Here is a 21,023-nt window from a genome sequence, read left to right as displayed (position 1 = left end):
TGCTCCTCGATTAATCCTAATTGCGCGAAATAATCGCCTGTGAAATCTATAACGATCTCAGCCGTCTCTGCTTAGGGTTTATCAGCCTGCGCAGGGTGTTTCGCTGGTTTGTCGAGTCGCATCTCACGGTTATACCTGGACGACAGCAAAAAAGGGTGCAGGAAGAAATGGGACTGCTTAACCCTTTCCTCCTCGGGGTGTCGTTTCGGAGTCGAACCAGTTTCCGATTGTTTAGGTTCGGATTTAGAGCATCGGATAGGTGGTTTGATGAACTTTTTCGATGGTGGCTAGCGGAGGGGCAGTTTTATTGTAGGAGGAATAGGTAAATAAAAATTTTTGGAAATTAGAGTGGAGGATCGATTAATGAGGAATTGAAATCAAAGCGTGTAGTATATTTTCTTGTGTGACAGGAATAGATAGAAAAGAAACGAAAGCCTTGTTTTCTTATAGTGCGATAATATATCGTTAAATGAAATCATTGGAGTTAAAATTTGATGAAACTTTCTCTAACCATTTCTCTGAAACTTTTATTTTAAAAAGTACCACAAAAACAGATATATTTTTGAAGAGAAAGCACAATTCCTAGCTGAATTTGAAAAAAAAAAAATAAAAATTTACTTCGTCTATGCTTGAAAACTCCACAGATGCCCAATGCTTTCCAACGCCACCGTGAACCGCAGCCCGTGTTCCTGCGTCCCTATTGGCGGGCCCAAAAAATTCCTCTCTTCCCACGTTTCCCCCGAAATAAATATTTTCATCGGCGGTATTCTTCTCCCTTTTATCGCCATCAGCTCGCTTTCCCCGAGTCCCTCGAAGCGTGCCCGCGAGACTCTCTTCATCTCCGCGCCACGGTCCTCCTCTCGCGCTCTATCATCCCTGGCGAACACGCCGTCCTTCTCTCCAGTATTTCTTCAATTTCTAAATCTCTCTCTATCTCTTCTCGTTCCATAGCCGCGGCATCCTCGTCTCTGGGCCCCTATCGCCATCCTTCTCCGACTCTGGTAGCCTCTGGAGGTTCTCCAGCCTCTGCTTGGCTTCACCTCCTCCTCTCGGGGCCCCTTCTCATCCCTTCCTCTCGTTTACTCCTCCGCTCGATATCTTGTTCTCCCCTCGTTTTACGAGGCTTTGCTCCTTCTGTCTCTCGGACTCTCCTTCCCTTTCTCCCCCGCTCTTTCTTCTCTATCTCTCTCTATCTCTCTCTCTCTCTCTTTCTTACGTTCGCACCGCCTTTCTGCGTTATGGTACGATCAGGCAGAGCCGCGCCGCTGGCGGCACGGAAAAAAGGCGGCCCTAAAAGAACTTCATATTTTTTATGCTCTGACAGCGACTTGGGTGGTCCAAAATGGCCGCCCAATGATGTAATATAGTGCTCTCGCGCCGGCTATCCCACCACGGGGACGTCACGGCAGCCTATATAGAGGTAAAAGAGTCCCTGGGTCCCTCTTCCCTCGGCTGAGGCATCGTGAGCCCCCCTGGTCCCTCCTCGACACACCTAAACCCTTAACCACCTACTTCTAACCTAACCGCGCCGGGTTCCTCGGATCCCCAGCCTCTCTCGGGGCATGTAATTACTCGACGGACGATGTCTTTCGGCCCCTTTTGCTGCACGACCGTATTACCTTCTTCTTTCGAGCCTGTCTCGCGTTTTGCGGCCACGGGACACACGCGCGCGCAGATTAGGACCGCGCTGGCCCATTTGGTCCCCCCAGTTGCCCTTCCAACGATAAACATCCCATGGAGTACAGGACAAACTATTGTTTGTAATTGATATTAGAAGGTGAACTGCCCTTATCTTGGGCACTGCTGTGTACTAACAAAAAAAATATCTTTTGCGCAAGTTGCAGTACGTCTTCCAGTGCAGCACACGCTGTAACGAGTTACGAAGGTCTGGCTTTCGAAACAGCTCCAAATTATAGCCTCGCTCGTGAGTTTTTTCAAACATTAATCGCCACCTAGTAGACAGCCATCACGGCTCGATAAACTCGTTCGCCTTGCGACGGTCCCAGACACAATGCGATCCATAAATACCCAGAGGAAAGTGTCGAACTTCACCCGCGGGCTTTATCGCCATTACGACGCGCTCGCGACGCAGCCTTCGAGCGACAGTAATTGCAGGACGCCCTCGAAGCCTTAACGATACTCGCGAAGATCGGTAACGCGATTCCGACGAATCAATCCGCGTTCCTTGTTTTAGAGGAATAAGAGGTGGAGGTGTTTCTCTCGTGGTGGTAGCTAATTACAACGAATAAGAAGGATAACGACACTTTCTGTCAGAAATTTATTCTACGTTAATATGGTGTCAGTTCGAAAAGTTTCTGGACTCCTCGAAAGTTTTCGTGGCTGAAGTACTAAAGCGTGTCCGACGGTCGAGTCACAATATTTAAGGTTCTCGACCAATTGCGAAACGGGGATAATTTCCTAAGCGAGTTTTCGGAATGCTACCTGAGAGAAATGAGCGCGCGGCTCCTTTCGGCGCGACCGTAACGAATCGCTGAAGTATCAGTTTCCAGATTTGGCGTTTTCAGCGTTAAATATCGCGTGGAGGCTGGCGGGAACTTCGGTGCCGGAGAGACCTGTCCATTTAAGGACAGCTTCGCAAGATTTTCTTTGAGATTAGGTGAAACGACCCCTGTTATTTTCTATTTGTTTTTTTTTCGGATCGCTCGACTTTGCCCTTTCACTCAAATATGCGCTTGACGAAAAGAAACGAGCGCAGAAAAAGAGCGATACAAATTGTAATTCATTAGGGTACGTGAAATCGTTTGTTATTTATTAAACAATTGCAATTTTACAAGGAGAATTGACTGATTTAGTCGAAAAAGGAAGGTAAACCTTCTACGAGCCATACATTTATTTTGCTGTCCTTCCCGCGTTTTTTTATATTTTATTTGCGCTGCAGTTCGTTATGACTGTAGACCAAATTAAAAATTCTGGAAGCCACGGAACAAAGTGAAAGTTCTGAGAATCGTAGAGTCGAAGCGTGAAATCCTGGCGAGCCGAGGAAGCGGTTGTGGCGTCGGTCCGCCATGTTGTTCCGATAGTCGCATCGCGAAAACGACCAATTCCGAGATAATCCCGCGAAGAAGTAAGCCGTGAGTCCATCGAGATCTCCGAAGCACCACCATTTGCGGCGGGTTCGCAAATTCCACGCCCATCCGGAGTTTTACTGCGGGCTTTACTGTGGATGGTTCTTCGAGCGGCGTTCAGGAAATATCGAGCGAGAGGAAACCGATATCCTACGAGCATTGCGGTTATGGTCGTTCGGTTTTGCGCGGTCAGGAAGTTGCACATCACCGGCGGGTCTTTTGATGATCCTTGGGGCAAGAAAACACATCGTTGGACCAAGTATCGAGGCGCTCGTTTCGGTAGGGCCTCGATAGTTGCGCGACTAATGTTTATAATGGTGGCTGTAGTGTCCTTTACATATTTTTATATATTCTCCCTTAAACGAGGGTCACTGAAGAATTTTTAACAAAGTTTCTTCCCCTAACAGAGATCTTGCGATAAGATTTTCCCCCGCGAATCATTGGCAGCCATTATCGGGAAACCTTAGCGATGCTTCTTACCCTCTTACAGCCTCGTTGTCCTCCTTTCCGCCAAGTACTTCAGTCAGTAATGCAATTAACACGACGCTGCATCGCTCTGTGAACAATCGAATTAAGCGCATCGAAAAGATTGCACTCCTTCGATAATGGAGCTACTAATTCAGGGAACGATCAGAGCCTGGACTGGAGAACAGTTCTATCAAAGTACATCGTGAAATGTTTGTTAGTATCTGAAAAGAATCACCAGGGGGTTGAAATGACAGCAACCTGACGAGGAACCTCGGGACATGTAATCTTTATACATATTTCCTCAAAATGGAGCACCGGGACACTTTTGAATTCTACAACCTCTGTCGCAGATACACCATCCCCTTGAGACCCAGAACAACTCGGATCTTCTCAGAAACACACGTTGTTAAAACCATCGCCATTTCGTACTTTGCGTAATGCCGTCCATTACATTAATATTTATCGAGCGTTTTCGACGCCGCGGTGAATATATTCAGCCGGCGAAGCGCTGCGGATAATTTCATTGCTTAATTTGAGGGAACGAGGAAGCCCCAGAGGGTCAGATGAGGGATCGAGACTCGACGGAAATTCCTGGTGCACGCACGCCGTGTGTCATCGTTTTTCGTCCGACGCGAAATCACGCGTCGACGATCATCGACGGTTTAAACGATCGTTTCGAGCGCCGAGGAAAATATTACGTCTTCATGGACACCGAGGTTACGCTGCCCCCCCCCCCCCCGCCCGGTATAATTTCGTCATTAAACCAACCCCCTCCCCTCCCCGCCCCGCCCCCTCCCAGACTTCCTGGGGCACAACGGGGATTCTTTGCATCCCAGGGATGCACCGCCACTTATCGTGGATCAACGCGACTCTCGCTCTCGACGGGGACAGAGAGAAAAAGAAGAGACGGAAAGCGGAGGTGGACGAAGGCCGTCGATCGATCGATGATAATGATCCCGTTGATGATAGCCCGCTCGTTATTATACGCGTCGGCGAAACGGAGAAGGTACGCCTTGGCCAGAGAAAGAGGGCTGGAGTGGGATAAGAGGCGCGTTCGTGTTTTAGAGCTGGAAGCGATTGGTCGACGCCATTACTCACACCGTTTGCGCCTGCCACATGGCTCGACGGATCTTTTCTTCTCTTCGTGGCTCTCTTCTTCGCCCCAGTCTCATCGTCCTGGCGTTGCTACACGGTTTCCGCTCGTTCCTACGGGTTTCAGGTGTAATTCTTCGATGTTGGGAAGATTGCGCTCCGAGGAAAATTGGTCGGAGGATGGATTGGAAGAGATGAGAGGTGGAGGGAAAATTAATCGGGGAACGCTACACAGAACGCGAGACACTGAATTTTATCGATGGGTAGAGGGATTTTGGAAATTCCTTCTTCGAAGGAGGCCATTTTCTTATTAAGAGTGAACCTTAGATCACTACGTCCGATACACAGAGCAACGATTGCTACAATCTATTTAAAGCTAAACAAAGCTCCCGAGAACAACAGAGTCGTTGCGTTCCGTCTTGGGTCCTCTAAAGGCTTCACCAAGAACTTTTCAAATTCCACGTGCTTCTTCATACTTCTCATTCCTTAAACTTCCATTGAAAGAAGCGGAATTTCCTTCTTCGTTGAATCCACGCCTTCTATCCACCTCCCTAATCCTCCAAACATCTCCACTTTCTAATCCGCGTTAGGAGCCCGTTGCATAGCATTCGACCTCCCTTAACGAAGAAACCAGTATGGCGCCCATTCTGCTAGTTACCTCGACTCTCAGCCGATCCGTTAAATTAACTCCCGTCGCGGAATGTCCGTCCGTTTATGCAAACCAGCCCGTTAGAGGCAGTCGCGCGTCAGTCCGATTGAAAAGTAGCCAGTCAAAATTGCACGCCAGCGGAATTCGTACGACGTCAGCGGCTCGTTAGCAGCGACAGTGACGCGTCGACGTCATTCGAACGGTTTAGGTGTACCGTGGACTACGCAAAGTTCACCAGGAGTTCACCAAACTCGTTTGCACGCTGCGAACATTATTCTCTGGCGTCTAGAGTGATCGCATGCAGCGTTTACCAGGGACGATAGAAATTGAACGTTTTTCCAATACCGAAATTAGAATTGTTAACGTTGCTGAGACCATAGAAATGCTATACCCGTCTGTTTTATCAAAAGGATCCGTTGTTATACCGACAACGTGCTCTGTTTTAACTCTGTTCTACCGACAGCATCCTCTACTCTATCAACGACATGCTCTGACTTGTCAACACGATTCTGGAACTCAAATAAATACCAGAAGCTCCCTTCTGAATCAAAAAGGGTTGAGATCCTCTGTACAAGATAACCAACCGACGATTACTACCCCTGTATGTATACACGACCCCCTTATTCATTTTACATAACTAAACGCAGATCTTTTAAAAATGAAGAATTTTCGAAAATTGGACCTGAGAGACGACACGTTTGCGGGCCCCGATCGGTGCTCGCGAGGCATGACGCGACATGACAGCCTCTTTGTGCGCGAGTTTATGAAGATGTCGCCCGAACGAGAACGCCACCACGGGGACGTGCAAAGCGTTTACAAAACGCTTACACTGTACACATCGACGCCGTCCGGCCGGATGCATTATCTGATGGCACCGACATACGTCTTCGCTGTCAGCCGATCGTTAAGGGAACAATCAGACACGCCGGAGACGGATCGACCGCCAAGGACCCACCCTACTGTCCCCTACACTCCTCCTCCTCTTTTTTTTATTCTTCACTATTTTTATTCGGCTCTCGCGGACCCGGGCCCCCTCTACCTGTCCTCCGCATTAAGTTTTTCAGGGGACAAGCTGCTCGCGAGACCACGAACAACTGAGGAACGAACTTCCAAGAGAATAAACTCATTATTTTTATAGAACTCTGCCTGTTTGTGACTTCCCTATAACTTTGAATATTTTTGTCCAATTCAGATGAAACTTCGTGCACAGGGCCTGCCTCTTAATACAGAAGCAACTTCCTCGTCATCTCTGACGTCTAGAATTTCTTTACTTCGCTTCAAATTCTCGCGCCAGTTTCACAGAGTGTATTTACACTTGGAGTTAGCGGTACTTGCGTAATACGTTGTACTGCCTACGCCAGAACGGTGATTAGTCACGCGATGAACGCTAGGTTTAACACTGAACTCTGTTATGCTTGTTAAAGCATCGTTGGAGTATCTTGAGGGGATGTTAATGGAATGACTTAACTTGCCCTATGAAACATTACCTGATTCCTTGGCAAGCTTCGTTTAAAACGAAAGTTAAAGAAACCTGAGGAACATTCGGACAAATAAAAAGTTTTAAGATACTTTTCCAGACTTCAGGATCATCAAACAAACCCAAAAGAACTGAAAATTCGTATTAAACACAATGTTACGAAAAGATAACTTGAGGAATTTATTTACGCGAGTGGATATTCATCTAGTCATCGTCATGGATGAACATGCGTGAGCAGTACTGGTTCACCGAATAGAGGATTCGATTATTCGAGTCCCCGCAGGTGTGCCATTCGCGGCGCGTCGGTCCTTTATTACGTGACAATATTGCGAACGCTTCTTCCTGACAATAAAACGCCTTAAGATCCTTGCCAGATGTCACCGTGGGTAGCGTCATATACGAGACCGAAATCTCAAATATTAGCGGATTCTCCCAGGCGGATAGAGAGGATGGCACGTCCACCGCTCTAATATCAAGCTTTTTCCGACCCTAGGTGGTGTACGTCGCGACACGTGCGCGAAACGACTTATAAAACTTCCGTAGAGCACCGACATTGCGAATTGCGACGTATCATCCCTGTTTTTCTATCGTCGGAGCTATAAGACCACGCACAGCGATCTGAGAAGGAGAGGATGCAAAAATGATCCCCGTTAAACCCTCCCATCGAGATGAAAAACTTCTGTCGTTGAAATAATTACTTCGTACACTAGAACTTAGCAAAAAGCTGTCTCGATATTGTCGCTGTTCTACTAGTAACAACTAGCTTCTTGTCGTTAATTATATTATTGTTTCTTGCTCAAAGTATATGTGATTTAAATGAGGTTCCATTTGTAGAATGTATTCTGGCGCTAATTTATAAATAATGTTTAAATTTGGCGCATTCGACAGTATAGCCATCTAGCGGTGAGTAGATCGAACTAAAATTTTGATGTTTGGTCAGCGCCTCTATCAGGAAAACGCTCAAGTTTGTTCTCGAATAGTTCCTATTTTTACTGATAGATGGCGGGATTTGTCAGTATGGTAATATATCGACACGTGTCGGTAAAAAACACTATGTTAATGGCGCCATCTAGTGTCAAAAGTACGCACAAGTTTGTAGTGAAAATAGTTCACACCGTTTCTGTAAAATGGTAGAGGTCGATAATAATTTCTGTTTCAACTTCAGACTTATTTTATTGATTAACATCTTATGCAATTTAGCGGTACGTGATAACCACCACAAAAAAGTAACACTTTCCCATACTATCCTTAGTGTATTTATTTTTTTTCATATGAATTATGTATATACATGTGGATTTTTTTTCTGAGCCAAGCATCACGGCCTCCGTGCGAATTCCGGTCTCTCAGTATTCGAGCTTTATCCTTTCAATGTAATGAGACAAAAAGAAGGACGATGTTTTTTCCTGATGACGCAGATGATAAAATAAGACGACCTCACAATGCAAGCTACGACGTAGCGCACCCTACCGCTAAGCAGGTTCATCACATCGTCAATTCCTGAAATACACGAAAATCATCGACTGAGTGTTTCAAATTGAACGCAGAGAAATATTTATTGTATCGAAATTTCATCAGTCTGCCAAGATTTTCAACAATATTTTCACTCTGTAGTAAACATACGAAACCATAGGATGTATCATCATATAGCGTTGAAAAAAAAAACACTAGCTAGTTGATTTCGGAAACTTACCATAATAGCATTGACAATGTCGTTCTGATTATTTTTAAGAGCTTTAATAGCCTTCCCTCGAGACACGTTGGCTTGACACATTACTAGTTCAATGTCCTTTTCTTCGACGCCTGTCTCGTCGACTTCTTCCTCCGACTCTTCTTGTATAGGTGCAACAACCTACAAGAAAAAGATGATTACGTGTAACCTTGAACTCATACATTCCATAACTTTTAAAATAGATAAAATTGTATAACTTACCGTAGTACTACCACCAGCTTCAGTTGCCGGAATAACTGGCGGTTCCTTGAACTTCTCAGCTGCAGCCATTTGGGCCTGCTGACTGAGATCTTCAATCTGCAAAAGGATATTTTTTTCTCACAAGTCAGTAAAATAAGTATATTAAAAAAAAATCTATTTACTAAATATCAGTCTGCCAAGGAATTTCTCAACAAATATTTTCAGCTAATAATTTGCGAAACTATAAAAAATCATCATTCGCGCGATACAATAAAATTACAAAAATAAAATGTAAAAAAATATTTTGAAGTTCCACCTTGGCTTCGCCGAATACTATATAAGTATCCGAGGCCGGATTTTTCAGCACATCTGGCTTGTTGATTACGAAGAGAATATTCTTTGATTTGCGGATGGTTACTCTGTTGACTCCTTGAACCTGAACATAATGGAAAATACATTAAAATATTTATTGCCATTATAAAGCAAGAGCGTAGTAAAAGGCACAAATACATTCAACATACAGGTTTCAATCCTAGTTTGCTCATGAGTTTCCTAGCTTTTTTCTCTCCACGACTTTGTTTGGCCTTAGACACCATGTCAATAGGAAGACCAGGAACAGTGGTTCCTGGGAAACCAACAGTACCTCCAGCACCTGCATCATCCAAATCTGGGAGAGTATCATCTGAGTCCGAATCAGTTCCAGATCCAGCAGCTGCAGCTTCAACCTTGGTAGGTTCAGAGCTTGCAGCTTTGTCAAGTTCAGTTAGTTCAGGCATATTTGTTGATCTGCAAAAAACCATGACGATAAATATTATTTCTTTCATTCTACCTTGGATTAGGTTTCACAACAGCCATATACTGAAGTTGACCCACAGAATACAATTCTTGTAAGTATGAAAAAATGAAATGAATATAGAAAAAAATGAAAGTAACAGAAACACTTGAAATTCTAAGTACGACTTACAAAGCAAAACTCAATTGTTTCACGAAATAGAACCACACGTGTTTGATACCGGGTTAACAAAATCCGCCCCACCTAATGCACTCACCGAACATGCCACGATTTTCAATGAAAATACGTGATTTGACTGAGGCGAACGCAAAGTTAATAAAATCCGACAACGGACTGGAAATTATACGCGATTGCAACGTAATCGTGCGCGAATAGTAAACACTTATCGCGCGATGATTGTCACAGACAAATGGACGGTTGTTATGGCGCCCACTGAAGGCAGTCGAAAAATACTTAGCAGGAACGCGACTGACAAACTTCCTGTGTTGTTTGCGGTATTGCGACAGGCTTATAGGAATTACGAGGGACGCAAGTAACGTGGTTGCGACCTTTTTAGACTCGTGTACGTTTTAATAGTGTTATCGTGGACGGCGAATTTTGGGTATAAAGATCATCGAGGCACAAACATCTCGCACGTTCATCGTTGACAATAAGCCGTATCACACGATATGATTGGTATGGGAAGCTACGTTGGTTACTCGTCTCACGATATTCGCGCTCTTTTAGCATCGTTGCTGAACGATGCCGAAAAAATCGTTAGATTTACCTCGAACGATAGTCCGTCGACGACCAAGCACTATTTTTACCATGTAAACTGAGACCAATTCACGCGTGTGCTAGACCGAGCATAGTTTTGCGCTTTTCTGAACGCAGAACGCTTCTTTAAGGGCGCATTTAAACGTTTATATTTATTCCCATTGCAACCTGCGATTTTGTGTTGATAATTTTCTTAAATTATCAAACATTCTGAGGAGTTTAGATTAATGCTTATATTTCACGTTATCTACAAAGCCTAACGGAAAAGTTGTAAAAATGTTTGTATATTATCTAAGGAGAAAGTTACTAGGATCCTGACTATCCCCACTCTTTCGCAACATACAGCTGTTTTGCGCGCGAATTCATCTACCCTAGTTTTCTCAAATTAAGGTCTGCAAACATGGCTACGAACGAAAATATATTGAAAATTTATAAAAGTTCTTTATTGCTGTTAATACGTATGTACAAATTACGAATTTACGTACATCAATCCAAGCCAATGGATCCTTTCTTTGATCGGAGAATGTAAGAAATTTTATTTTAGTTTCCTTTGATATCTACTGTTATTTATTATAATTGAAAAAAATGCTAATATTACGTAATTTAATTTAAAAGTATATTTCCTTCAACAATTATTCGAACAGTTTTGATCACCATGTAAATACAAGTTTTGAATCACATCAAGTTTTACATTAATCAATAAACTGAAAATTAACTGTAATTATTGTATACTTTATCGAATACCAATTTTTCTCGGCACATTAATAGAGCACAAAATATATATTGTTATAATAATACTTACACTGAGTTTAATAGAAGATAATTCAGTTAAAAAAAATATAAGATTCAATCTTGATTCACATTATCTTCTTTTAAGAGTACAAAAGCAGTATTTAATAATAAAAAAAAAAACAGAAGATTATTTGAATGTAAAATCAAATTTACTGATTTCATAAAAAAAAAAAGAAAAGGAACGATTTTAACTACTATAAATACTAATGTCCACTATTGACAAGATAAGCAGTCTTGCATAAAATTGATTATTGACTACAATTTTCAACGTGGGCATTTTTTATAATGCTTCAGATAATTTACGATTTTTTACAAGAATAAACGATTTCTAAAAATTCTTCAATATATTATAAAATTTCACGATTTTATAGGTAACAGATAGATGAAGCAAAAATATTTTGAAAGGATTGACGAGATATTATTTTAACAATATCTTCTAAGTACTTGTGATCATTTTGCTTCATTATACAGTTACGCAAATTCCTAACAAGAATTAGACACGAACAATTTGGAATGACTTTTCATTCAAATACGAGAATATAATATTTATATAGCAAATGCAAATACTATATTACAATCTACCGTTAAGTATGGTACGATACGTTTCTTCATAAACTATTTAAGTAATATAGTATTTTCATTTCCGCTATACATAAATACCTATACACCTATATACTACAACACCAATTGCAGTGCAGTTCATAACAAAAAGTTTCATGTCGCAAGTTCTTCAAGAACTTGTTCTTGTTAAGAGAAAGATTCATCAACCTCCATCTTTTCAACACTTTCATCGGATTTATTCGCTACTACTTCTGGATTGGTTACTTCTGGATTGACTTCTTCCAGATTGACTTCTTCCTTGTCAGGCTCATCTATAGTTTATAGTTATTTATAAAGAAATATTTAACTATATTAATAAAATTGTTACTTACCATATTCTTTTTTTACTTGTGCGGTAGCCTGTACAGTATCTTCCGATATTTCCGTTGGTTTCTCAACTACTTCAATATCAGAGTCTAAAACGTGTATATAATTAGAAAAAGAAATTGTTAAACGCAAAATAAATGTGTCCAAACCTGTATCTGATGGACTTGATAGCTCCGTTTCTGAATGTTTTGTTTGTTCTACATTTGTATTAGATATCGCGTGCTCAGGTGTATTTGTAGATGATGAACTATTTTGAGAAGTATTAAACTCCAATTTCGGTGCAGATGACTTCTGTTTTCTTGCGGGATTCCAAAAGTTGCAATAACAACATCTGAATCCTATAAAAGAAAAGCACATATATTTTTAACATATAGTGTTATCATTGAATCTTTATACTTAACTCTTCTTGTAGTTTATGATAAATGTTTACCAAAATATTCGAATTCCTCTTTTAATGCCATTCCATTATGCGACTCGCAGTGTTTGCAAATAAGTGCGTATCGATTCGATGGACCATCGCCAACTATGTAATCAATAAATCGATCTAAGTAAGTTCTTTGACGAGGAAACACCGGGCGCGGCAAAGGCGATCCTAGGAAACAATAAACTTTATAATTTCCTAATGTAAACAACACATCTATAACGTCTACCTTTTGTTATTTTTCATTTAATATTAATCAATTTAAATAAACAAAAATTTTCTACTTATAAAACAATTACATAACTTATACAGTTAAAGAATGCGTGAAAAATTTTTTAAAATCTGGAATGGACAACTGTAATCCTAACAATACTAACGATAACCCATAGCTGGAGTAGTAACTGGTCTACTACCACTCTGGAAAGGAGTGATTGGTGTGTTGCGAATGGGAGCCGCGCCAACGGGAACAAGGCCAGTATTAGTGGGCATTCCACTTTGCACATTTAATGGTTGATTTTGACTTGTTACTACTCTTCTTCTCAATTTTTCACCACTAGACGATGGGGATACTACATTTTGTGGTACACTAGTTCTTACATTTGGAGTTGTTTCTATTGGTGTTGATACTCTAAATATTGGCTAAAATAAAAATTTCTTTTACTGCAACGTTTATCCTCTCCTTTCTTACTACTTGTAAGAACTTTTACGCGCAAATTAAATGTTTTTGTTTAAAAAGAAGTTAATGAATATAAACTACGAACCTGCGGAGTTAACTGAAAAAAAATAGAAGGAAAATTTAGTTAATGGAAACAAATTTGAATAGAAATTAAATAGAAAAAATATATATAATAATTGAAATTATGAAAAACTCATTTATCAATTTTTATTAAATTTAATTTGACAAACATTCTAAATTGTGTTCTGTTCTTACTTACAGATGTCATTTTCAACTGATCTGGAGCAAACTTTAAGAGAATTTCTTTAGCTTTTTTATAGGTCTCTGTTTCAGTGACTTCATCTAGAATTTTCTTTTTCTCTGTCTGCATTGTACTTAATTTTTCTTCATTTTCAGAAATTTTACGTTTATAATACCATGTAACCAATTTCTTTGTAAGCAAAATTCTGTGGCAATAAAACATTTAATTAGGGGTTGAAAGTAACTCGAAAAAATAAATGAATAAATTTCATGGGAAGTCATAACACTTACAAAAGTGGAAACATTAACAATGGAATGATATAAAATATTTGATCATATAACGATGCTGGGAAAAAACAGAAATAAAATATGAATGCTGTTATAACATAAAGTATGACACTGTAAAGAATAAGAGTCCCAACAATTCTTTTGTGCCTCTGTTCTGTAGTGTGTCCATATCTTTCTATTTCCCTAATTTTCTGTTGGAAAAGACATTTGTTATAACATTTAAAATCTTACTGCTATATTTAAAAAAATGTAAGTTCCCTACCTTGTCAAGGTCCTCTAAAATTTCAATAGTAGTTTTCTTTTTCTGAAATGTGCAAGGTACTCATATTTATCATATTTATACTCATATCTACATATACATACAACTGTGGAAGAAGCTTAATTTATAGAATCAAATGTAGTCATTATCATGAGTCAACTATGTGCAGGGAATAATAATTAATGTGTAAGGTTACCACTACATGTACAGCATATTAATTCATCGCTTTTAATAGTTTTCGCCAGGTAACCAAGAGTAATTAATTTTACATTTCTTTAAAAAAGCATGTATTTACATGATAGCATGTTTACAAACTTATTGATAGGATTACTTTACAAGTCATAGTTTAGAACAATGGTTATGAAAGTAAGAGGTGTCCCCAGTGTTATTTTTGCATATTTTTAGATCAACAATGAAATATTCAAACAGGATCAATGTAATGCCATTGAATGGTAATTTTGAATCGCATGATAAGTTTACTGCATAAATTATGTTCCATTTTGACTAATCATCGAATGTAAGAGTTTTTAACAATACAGGTTAAAATATTTGAGTCGCAAATTACAATATTATAAAAGTAGTATGTACAATTTACTTATAAAAAGATACACGTATGTTAGTTTTTTTATGAAGCTTCATTGAGATCCTTATCTTCGCGCTTAACCTCAAAAAACTGTCAACCGTAAATTCATATGAATATTAAGATTAAATCTTATGATTAAGTAAACAAAATATTGTTCGCCATCGATAACTAAATCGCTTCAGGAAAGTATTGCTACAAAATAATTCCTAAATGCATAGTAAAGCAGTATGATATGGCAACCCGTTAACCTTAAAATTAGCAGTGAAAGTTAACATCAATTTCGTAAATATTGACACAAACTTACACGAAATCTTGATAGTATGATCCCCATGTTGTAGACACTTCAATAAAATCCTTAACGATTCGCGAAATTGTTCCTTGAACGAAGATAATGCTCCTCGTACGTAAAGTGTCAAAGTCAAAACAAGAGATTCGTGCAAATTTTAAAATAGACTAGCCGGGCGGTATCTTCGTGCAGTCGTACGATCCAAATTTAAATCCCTCCAAGTTTTGTTTCGATATTTATAGATTGAATAATCTATGAACACATCGCAAACGCCAGTTGCATGATATAGGCGATCAAATCGTGAAGGAAATATGTATTCTCCGTTGGCGCGCTGTTTATTCCTGAACGTGAAAATATATCGGCGAATCAACAGATGTCGAGGATAGGTTCTTTAAAATCGTCGAAATATGTTTCACCGAAAACGATTTTGACTTTCTATGTCATCGATATTAATTTTCACCGATACAATTTGTTTATTGACATGTACTTTTTCGAAATTATATTATGATTATATAAAAGTAATAAGCACACGTCGTTACTGTATAAACAGGTAAACATTTAAAATTTAACTTATTAGAACTTTATGAAAGAATTCAGTCATTTGTATGATTTTCCTTCATTGGAAGATTATAAATAATCTGTTCAGACTAGCTGTAAATTCTTCATGTTGTATTCATAATCAGAATTATTAAAAAAATTAGAAAATTAAAAAATCATTTGAAGTATTTAAAGAATTATAGAAGTCTTCTTTGGAAGTTTAGTGCAGTTCTTATCCATGCTACTTTAACTTTCTAACAGCTAAGCTGCATTTGCGAATTAAATAAAAAGTAAATGATAGTTCTGTCTACAAAAAAGTTTCGGTGATTTTAAAGTAACCCGTCGAGTATTCCTTTTCTTCCTTGTCACTTTTTACAGTAGAATAAGGTATAGAAATATTTATACGATTACAGTACCGATAAGATAAGTTCGCGTACAAACGAAGCCCAAAGACTCACTACTTCGTGGTACGTTCTCGTCAAAAATTAACCGGAATAACAATCGCCGCACCGTTTGAAACCGTGCAAAACGAACTGAGCCACGAACGAGTACTCATGGTATCAGATAGGGAACGAAATTGCTCGGAGAAACGTAAGCTTCCTGTACCGATAAGGAAGAAATGCAACAAGCGAAATAAACGTTGACGCCGTTGGACGTACGCATGAAACATTTGAGTAGATATATATATAAATAGAGCTGACGTGTTACACTCGATCGCTCGGAGAAATCGATATATTAATACTACTATTTTTGCTTGAGTATAATAATACGTGGAATACAATCTTATATGAAACAAAAAGATACAAAGACAGGAATTATTACGGTGTCGGTTAAAACTGGAAAGACGTGACAATCGAAATTAGTACCGGTATTTTTCGGTTTGTATCTGCTTCAACGTGTATGTAACCATTGAACTATTTAGTAAAACGTGCTTTGCATGAAAAACAAAGACATGATCGGTGGCTATTACCATGACGAAATCCCGTTTAATATAAGACTGTTTTGTTAAATAATAGTGATTTTATTAAATTATGTATGAGAAGGAATGAGTTCATACACATTTTAGCTTGACGCTTCTACGTCCGAAAGCCGCTTTCATTGCCATTTCAGTGTACTGGTTAATGAACGGGATCGCTTGTTCGAGGTGCGCTATTTCCGCTGGCGACATTTTTGGCAGGCCGAAATTTTTCTGTACGCCACCTGGGCCGAAATGTAACTTGCTGGTAAAAAATCGACAGCCTGGCATCACGTTTGATCGCACGTAAGCGTAGTTGACGACGTTTGCAAATCCGCCAAGTCCACCGGCAAGGGCGAGAATTAACTTAGCAGCGGCTGCTCCAGCTGACAATGTCGGTCCCCTGGATTCGATGTTCGCCATCTCTTTGTCCGAGTCGCGCAGGGATCGCATCAGCATGTCGTGTTGCGTCTACGCATAATACTTCGTTACATCAGAAATTTGATCAACTTTGTGTAAAGATGAATCGAGGAAATATTGACATAATATCTGGGAAAATAACCGCTGACGGAATCAACTGCGTCAGTGGTTCTCAAACTGTGGTCCGCGAGGGTGCCCAGAAAATAAAAGCATGTAATACAAGGTAGACTGTATAAAAATTAGGTCCATGGAAAGGTGACGTTTGAGAAACACTGCTCTACATTAAAGAATCGTGTTCCGTACAGAAACAAAACCCGTCAAGTGATTAATAAGTACTCAAGAATGTACGTTCCAATCTTATCGCGTATTATATGATCAATATTATACAGTCAATATTTGTTGGAAAGCGGAAGTATAATCTAATCTGGATGACTGTATTTTCATACATTGGTGAATCGGTTGATTGGACAAGCTTGCGATAAAAGCGGAACAATGGTATACGGATCTGCCCCACCGACCATGGGGATTGATAGGAATGCAGGATTCAGATTTAAGAGATTGGCAGTCGTTGCCTCCATTCGCATGCGTTCGTGAGAGGTGGAGCCGATGATCCTGTCTGGATCCCACCATCCGGCGAGTTTATAGATCTCGGAGACCATTGGAAGCGTTGTTGTGACTGGTCGAGCAAAAACGGCTACCAAAGCGTCCGAGCTGACTGTTACCATTTGCTCGGCCATTTCGCACGTGTACGCCGTCAGAGCCTCAAACTGAGCAGGAAGATTTGAATCTATCGTATTTGGATCCCTTTCATCCATCAGCGCGATAATATTCGTCTGTGGATGATATAAATGAATTTTTTAATTTCTTAATAATTTAGACTAGAAAGATGGAAACGTACTTCCTTGAGGGCATGTTTTATATTCTTCCTCTTAAAGTACTTTATACGGGTAGACGTGTCGATATGACTTGCATCCAAAACTGCACCAGCCATCGAGTTTTGTGCGTCCACCAGATGCACGTGTTTTATCATTCGAGATTGCTTTAAAAGAACAGCCGTGTAAATCGATGTCTCGCCTCCTCCGATTATACAAACTTGTACGTCACCTTTTCGATCTGGCAAAAAGCAATCGTACTCCTTGAATTTGGAATTCTTCGTGTCATTGGAGTCTGATGCTGGTTCTGGGTTTTGGTCATTTTCGCTGCACTCTTTGTTCTTGACTTTCCCATCGTCAGTCGGCATTTTCGAAATACTTCGACAGTGACGGCGTGATGTACATTTTCCAATGAACTTCAGAAAACAACGTTGTGTTTCGATCATGGTCGATCTTGCAGCAGAAGTCATTGATGATAATTTTGTTTAGTACCACCGGGACTCGTGAAATATATGGAAAATGTAATTTAGAGGAAACTTAGGTTATTGATTAAAAGTTAATAAAAATATCTAACGAACAATTGAACGATTTTGTACAAAATAAATAAATAACAAATTTATGTAAACGATTGAAGTAACACTTATTCGCAATTTTAGTTTTATTCCAATGTTAGTCTTTTGAACGAGGTTGTTGAAATTTTGCTGTTGCATGTTCGGGTTCAATAACTGCAAAAATAATAATGATTATTTTTTATAACATTGCAAGTTTCTAAACAATGAAACAACATGTTTGCTTAGAAAGTTTTTCTTTATTATATAGTTTTCATATTTGTCTAAAAAAGTAACAAAAAAATTAATAGTTTGTGAAACAAGGTACCTATTTAAATTGAATCAATAAGAGTATAATATTTAACGACTTCCTACATAAACTTTTATAATACTTGATAAATACGTAACTGGGATACATTTAATTTGGCAATATAGTAATGTCAGACAGGTCTGAAAAAGATTTTAATTCTAATTGTTTTTCATTTGCCAAATGTAACAGAGATACAAAAGGAATGGGAAAACTTAGTGTCTCTGCATTAGTTTCTGTTAACATGCCTGTCAACATTCCGTAAATTTCGCTAAAATTTTTACTATCTTTCATTTTATCCAAGGGTTCCTGCTGTACTTCTGTACTTTCTGTATTTACATGTGTGTTATTATTATTCGTAATCAGCGCTTTCCAAATACATTTCTTTAATTGTCGCATATCAATCCTTTTTTCACGAAGACTATACACGATGGTATTCTTATTTGTTAATTTTGGCATAGCAACTAGATTATCTCCAGTAAACATCATTTGAGTTTCTGGTTCGCCATTTTCTTCGTTTATTCTGTAATCTTCGTTAGGAATATTAGGACAATAATCTAACGTATCATTAGCATTACCATAGTTGTAATCCTCTATGTCAGATATATGAGTCACATCTAATAAATCCTTGTTTTTTGTACTTAAGTATATGTGTTTATGAAGATACAGTTTAAAAGCACTTGCAATATTGTAATGCATATCTCGCGGTAGCGTGAGAGTTTCTTCCTGCCATTCTATCATGGCGGACTTAACTTCCAATCTTGAAGCTAGACCTGGTGAAAACTTTCGTAGTACAGCTTTCTTTGTATTCTCATCATAATGTATCACGAATTCCTTCTTCTTTGTACCCTGTTCTTGGTGACATTTCTCTATGATTTTACTCTCTCCATAAAGTTTTTTAAAACTATTTATTTTCCAATGGGAAGGACCAGCCCAGTGAATATTCGAATTTTTCTGAAGAAAAGAATATTCAGATGTTTTTGTTAACCCAGTGTGAATCACAAGTTGACGGAGATCAACAACTTTCTCCACTGGTTTTTCTATTGCAACACACTTGTCTACCATATCTTCTTCAGTGTCGGGAACATCAAAGTAATGATCATCAACATGAGCCATTTCATCTCCTGATGGTAAACTGGCATCCAAGTTAAATTGAAATCTATTCTCTTTATTCTCCTCTGGTTGTGTATCTTTGATTTCTTTATCAGTTTTTTCTTCATTGGTCCAGCCATGAAAATCAAAACTAGTCAAAGGTGGACATATTTTCAACTCAAAAAATTCTTCTATATGCAGTATATCTATTTCTAAATTTTTCATATTTGTTTCTGATTCTACAGTATCAACAATGATATCATTGTATTCATGTAAATAAAACTTGGAGTTGGCATGATTTGGTAGCATTGCTTGATATAATGTATTTGCAGTTTGTGAATTATCATTTTCCATCAACCACAGTGAAGGTTTCAATATTTCAGCATTTCCTTTCAAATTATCCACAACACTAAAAATATTATGTTTAGTTTTTTTTCGTTTTGCTTTTTTTGTTTTACTTGAATCATTTACATTATTTATTTGAACATTGTTTGTGTCTTTGGACAAATCATCTGTTGTTGCTTCAACTTCTGTGTCTAATCCACCAACCATTTTCAATATTTCTGTGTGAACACTGTCTACACGATATCCATAAATTTTAGTACTCACATCCAGTGATGTACTGGCTACTTGCAAATTAGACATGTTAACATCTTCTTTTTTAATCATGTAAGTCATGAAATCAATAATTTCAAGGCTGAATGCATTTTTCAAATTAATCTTGTTTTCACTGTTAAGTTTTATACATTCATATATACGATTCTTCATTTCAGGTGCCGATAGTTGTGCTAAAAAGCCAAGACCCAAAGATTGTCGTTTAATGTTCTTCGTTACATTTGTTATATTTGAAGTAGTCATTTCACGGTGCAGAGCCAAGCGTTCTTCTTCATCGTTATTTTCTAACAATGAATTTTGTACATTCATAGATTTCCTTCTTAAGGAAGACAAAGTGTTTGGAGGAATAACTGATGAACCCTCTAACAATGTATCCATTTCATCTTCTTGTGCTGCCATTTTGTAACTTTATTTAGACTTGTGGACAATATTTCAATTCATAGATATTCTCGTACGCGTATATATTTAGTTTTCTGAAAGAAATATTTCTACTTATTTCCTTTGTTATGCTTTGTGTCTATGATTTAGTTTTCCATACAAGTTATTTAGTTAATTAAAAAACAAACGAATAGATAAAAATGTTTACCTTTTAAAGCGGTGAAGTTTTTAATAATCTTCTCTAAGTCCGCTCTTAGTAATCCTAATAAAGTATGATACTCTTCCAATTGCTGGTGAACTTGTTGCAGTAGGTTTAATTCCTTCTCAAGATTCTGAAAAGACCGTACACATAATCGTGTAAACTTTAAAACTGTAGAAAAAAACAAATACATAGATTTTCTTTATTTCGTCGTACCTTATTATCCATTCGTTATTGCCAAAAAATTACATGCAACGACAGAAAATACTGGTAAAATTTACCAGGTGAATACCGTAAATTCGAATAAGTTTGAATATACGAGTGTTCCTAAAATCATTTTATTGAAACATACGAATCATATGAACTAAGGTTTATAGATAAACAAAACATGAATAGTC

The 21,023-nt window shown here is 38.7% G+C and overlaps 4 protein-coding genes across 6 annotated transcripts; all 4 read right to left on the bottom strand.

Annotated features, from left to right (window-relative positions):
- Nucleotides 1–8,012: 8,012 nt before the first annotated feature.
- On the bottom strand, nt 8,013–10,394 carry LOC128884822 (nascent polypeptide-associated complex subunit alpha). 3 transcript variants are annotated; one of them, XM_054138462.1, is made up of 6 exons: nt 10,241–10,394; nt 9,203–9,467; nt 8,998–9,117; nt 8,703–8,798; nt 8,463–8,621; nt 8,013–8,269 (listed from the first exon to the last, which is right to left on the bottom strand). In XM_054138462.1, exons 2-6 carry the CDS (start codon nt 9,455–9,457, stop codon nt 8,255–8,257), a joined length of 645 nt encoding a protein of 214 aa, XP_053994437.1. In that variant the 5' UTR covers nt 9,458–9,467; nt 10,241–10,394; the 3' UTR covers nt 8,013–8,254. The 3 variants fall into 3 exon arrangements, with proteins under 3 accessions (XP_053994437.1, XP_053994446.1, XP_053994454.1); XM_054138471.1 differs by lacking the exon at nt 10,241–10,394 and adding an exon at nt 9,646–10,183; XM_054138479.1 differs by lacking the exon at nt 10,241–10,394 and adding an exon at nt 9,731–10,183.
- A 430-nt stretch (nt 10,395–10,824) lies between these two features.
- Nucleotides 10,825–15,033, bottom strand: LOC128884814 (endoplasmic reticulum junction formation protein lunapark-B). Its single transcript, XM_054138457.1, has 10 exons — nt 14,721–15,033; nt 13,837–13,878; nt 13,578–13,765; nt 13,306–13,492; nt 13,132–13,143; nt 12,748–13,009; nt 12,380–12,541; nt 12,099–12,287; nt 11,955–12,038; nt 10,825–11,894 (listed from the first exon to the last, which is right to left on the bottom strand). Exons 1-10 carry the CDS (start codon nt 14,745–14,747, stop codon nt 11,770–11,772), a joined length of 1,278 nt encoding a protein of 425 aa, XP_053994432.1. The 5' UTR covers nt 14,748–15,033; the 3' UTR covers nt 10,825–11,769.
- Nucleotides 14,928–18,106, bottom strand: LOC128884836 (malate dehydrogenase, mitochondrial-like). The gene is made up of 4 exons (XM_054138491.1): nt 17,513–18,106; nt 17,061–17,447; nt 16,297–16,665; nt 14,928–15,043 (listed from the first exon to the last, which is right to left on the bottom strand). The coding sequence occupies exons 1-4, from the start codon at nt 17,954–17,956 to the stop codon at nt 15,038–15,040; spliced, it is 1,206 nt and encodes a 401-aa protein (XP_053994466.1). The 5' UTR covers nt 17,957–18,106; the 3' UTR covers nt 14,928–15,037.
- A 175-nt stretch (nt 18,107–18,281) lies between these two features.
- On the bottom strand, nt 18,282–21,004 carry LOC128884796 (condensin complex subunit 2-like). The gene is made up of 3 exons (XM_054138437.1): nt 20,842–21,004; nt 20,635–20,758; nt 18,282–20,521 (listed from the first exon to the last, which is right to left on the bottom strand). The coding sequence occupies exon 3, from the start codon at nt 20,445–20,447 to the stop codon at nt 18,453–18,455; it is 1,995 nt and encodes a 664-aa protein (XP_053994412.1). The 5' UTR covers nt 20,448–20,521; nt 20,635–20,758; nt 20,842–21,004; the 3' UTR covers nt 18,282–18,452.
- Nucleotides 21,005–21,023: the final 19 nt, after the last annotated feature.

This window comes from Hylaeus volcanicus, chromosome 1 (assembly GCF_026283585.1).
Source record: "Hylaeus volcanicus isolate JK05 chromosome 1, UHH_iyHylVolc1.0_haploid, whole genome shotgun sequence".
Classification (NCBI taxonomy): Eukaryota; Metazoa; Arthropoda; class Insecta; order Hymenoptera; family Colletidae; genus Hylaeus; species Hylaeus volcanicus.
This window is presented reverse-complemented; position numbering and strand designations above follow the sequence as displayed.

What these genes read in the sequence shown, in the direction of transcription:
- LOC128884836 (XM_054138491.1), bottom strand. Translation starts at nt 17,956, where the DNA reads ATGACTTCTGCTGCAAGATCGACCATGATCGAAACACAACGTTGTTTT. An exon ending in TAAAACATGCCCTCAAGGAA is followed by an intron (nt 17,448 to 17,512) that starts GTACGTTTCCAT and finishes TATCATCCACAG; the next exon opens with ACGAATATTATCGCGCTGAT. An exon ending in CAATCAACCGATTCACCAAT is followed by an intron (nt 16,666 to 17,060) that starts GTATGAAAATAC and finishes TATTATGCGTAG; the next exon opens with ACGCAACACGACATGCTGAT.
- LOC128884814 (XM_054138457.1), bottom strand. Translation starts at nt 14,747, where the DNA reads ATGGGGATCATACTATCAAGATTTCGT. An exon ending in TCATACTATCAAGATTTCGT is followed by an intron (nt 13,879 to 14,720) that starts GTAAGTTTGTGT and finishes TGCACATTTCAG; the next exon opens with AAAAAGAAAACTACTATTGA. An exon ending in TTGTTAATGTTTCCACTTTT is followed by an intron (nt 13,493 to 13,577) that starts GTAAGTGTTATG and finishes TTATTGCCACAG; the next exon opens with AATTTTGCTTACAAAGAAAT.
- LOC128884796 (XM_054138437.1), bottom strand. Translation starts at nt 20,447, where the DNA reads ATGGCAGCACAAGAAGATGAAATGGATACATTGTTAGAGGGTTCATCA.
- LOC128884822 (XM_054138462.1), bottom strand. Translation starts at nt 9,457, where the DNA reads ATGCCTGAACTAACTGAACTTGACAAAGCTGCAAGCTCTGAACCTACC. An exon ending in TAGTATTCGGCGAAGCCAAG is followed by an intron (nt 8,799 to 8,997) that starts GTGGAACTTCAA and finishes ATCCTTTTGCAG; the next exon opens with ATTGAAGATCTCAGTCAGCA. An exon ending in AAGCTGGTGGTAGTACTACG is followed by an intron (nt 8,622 to 8,702) that starts GTAAGTTATACA and finishes TTTTTCTTGTAG; the next exon opens with GTTGTTGCACCTATACAAGA.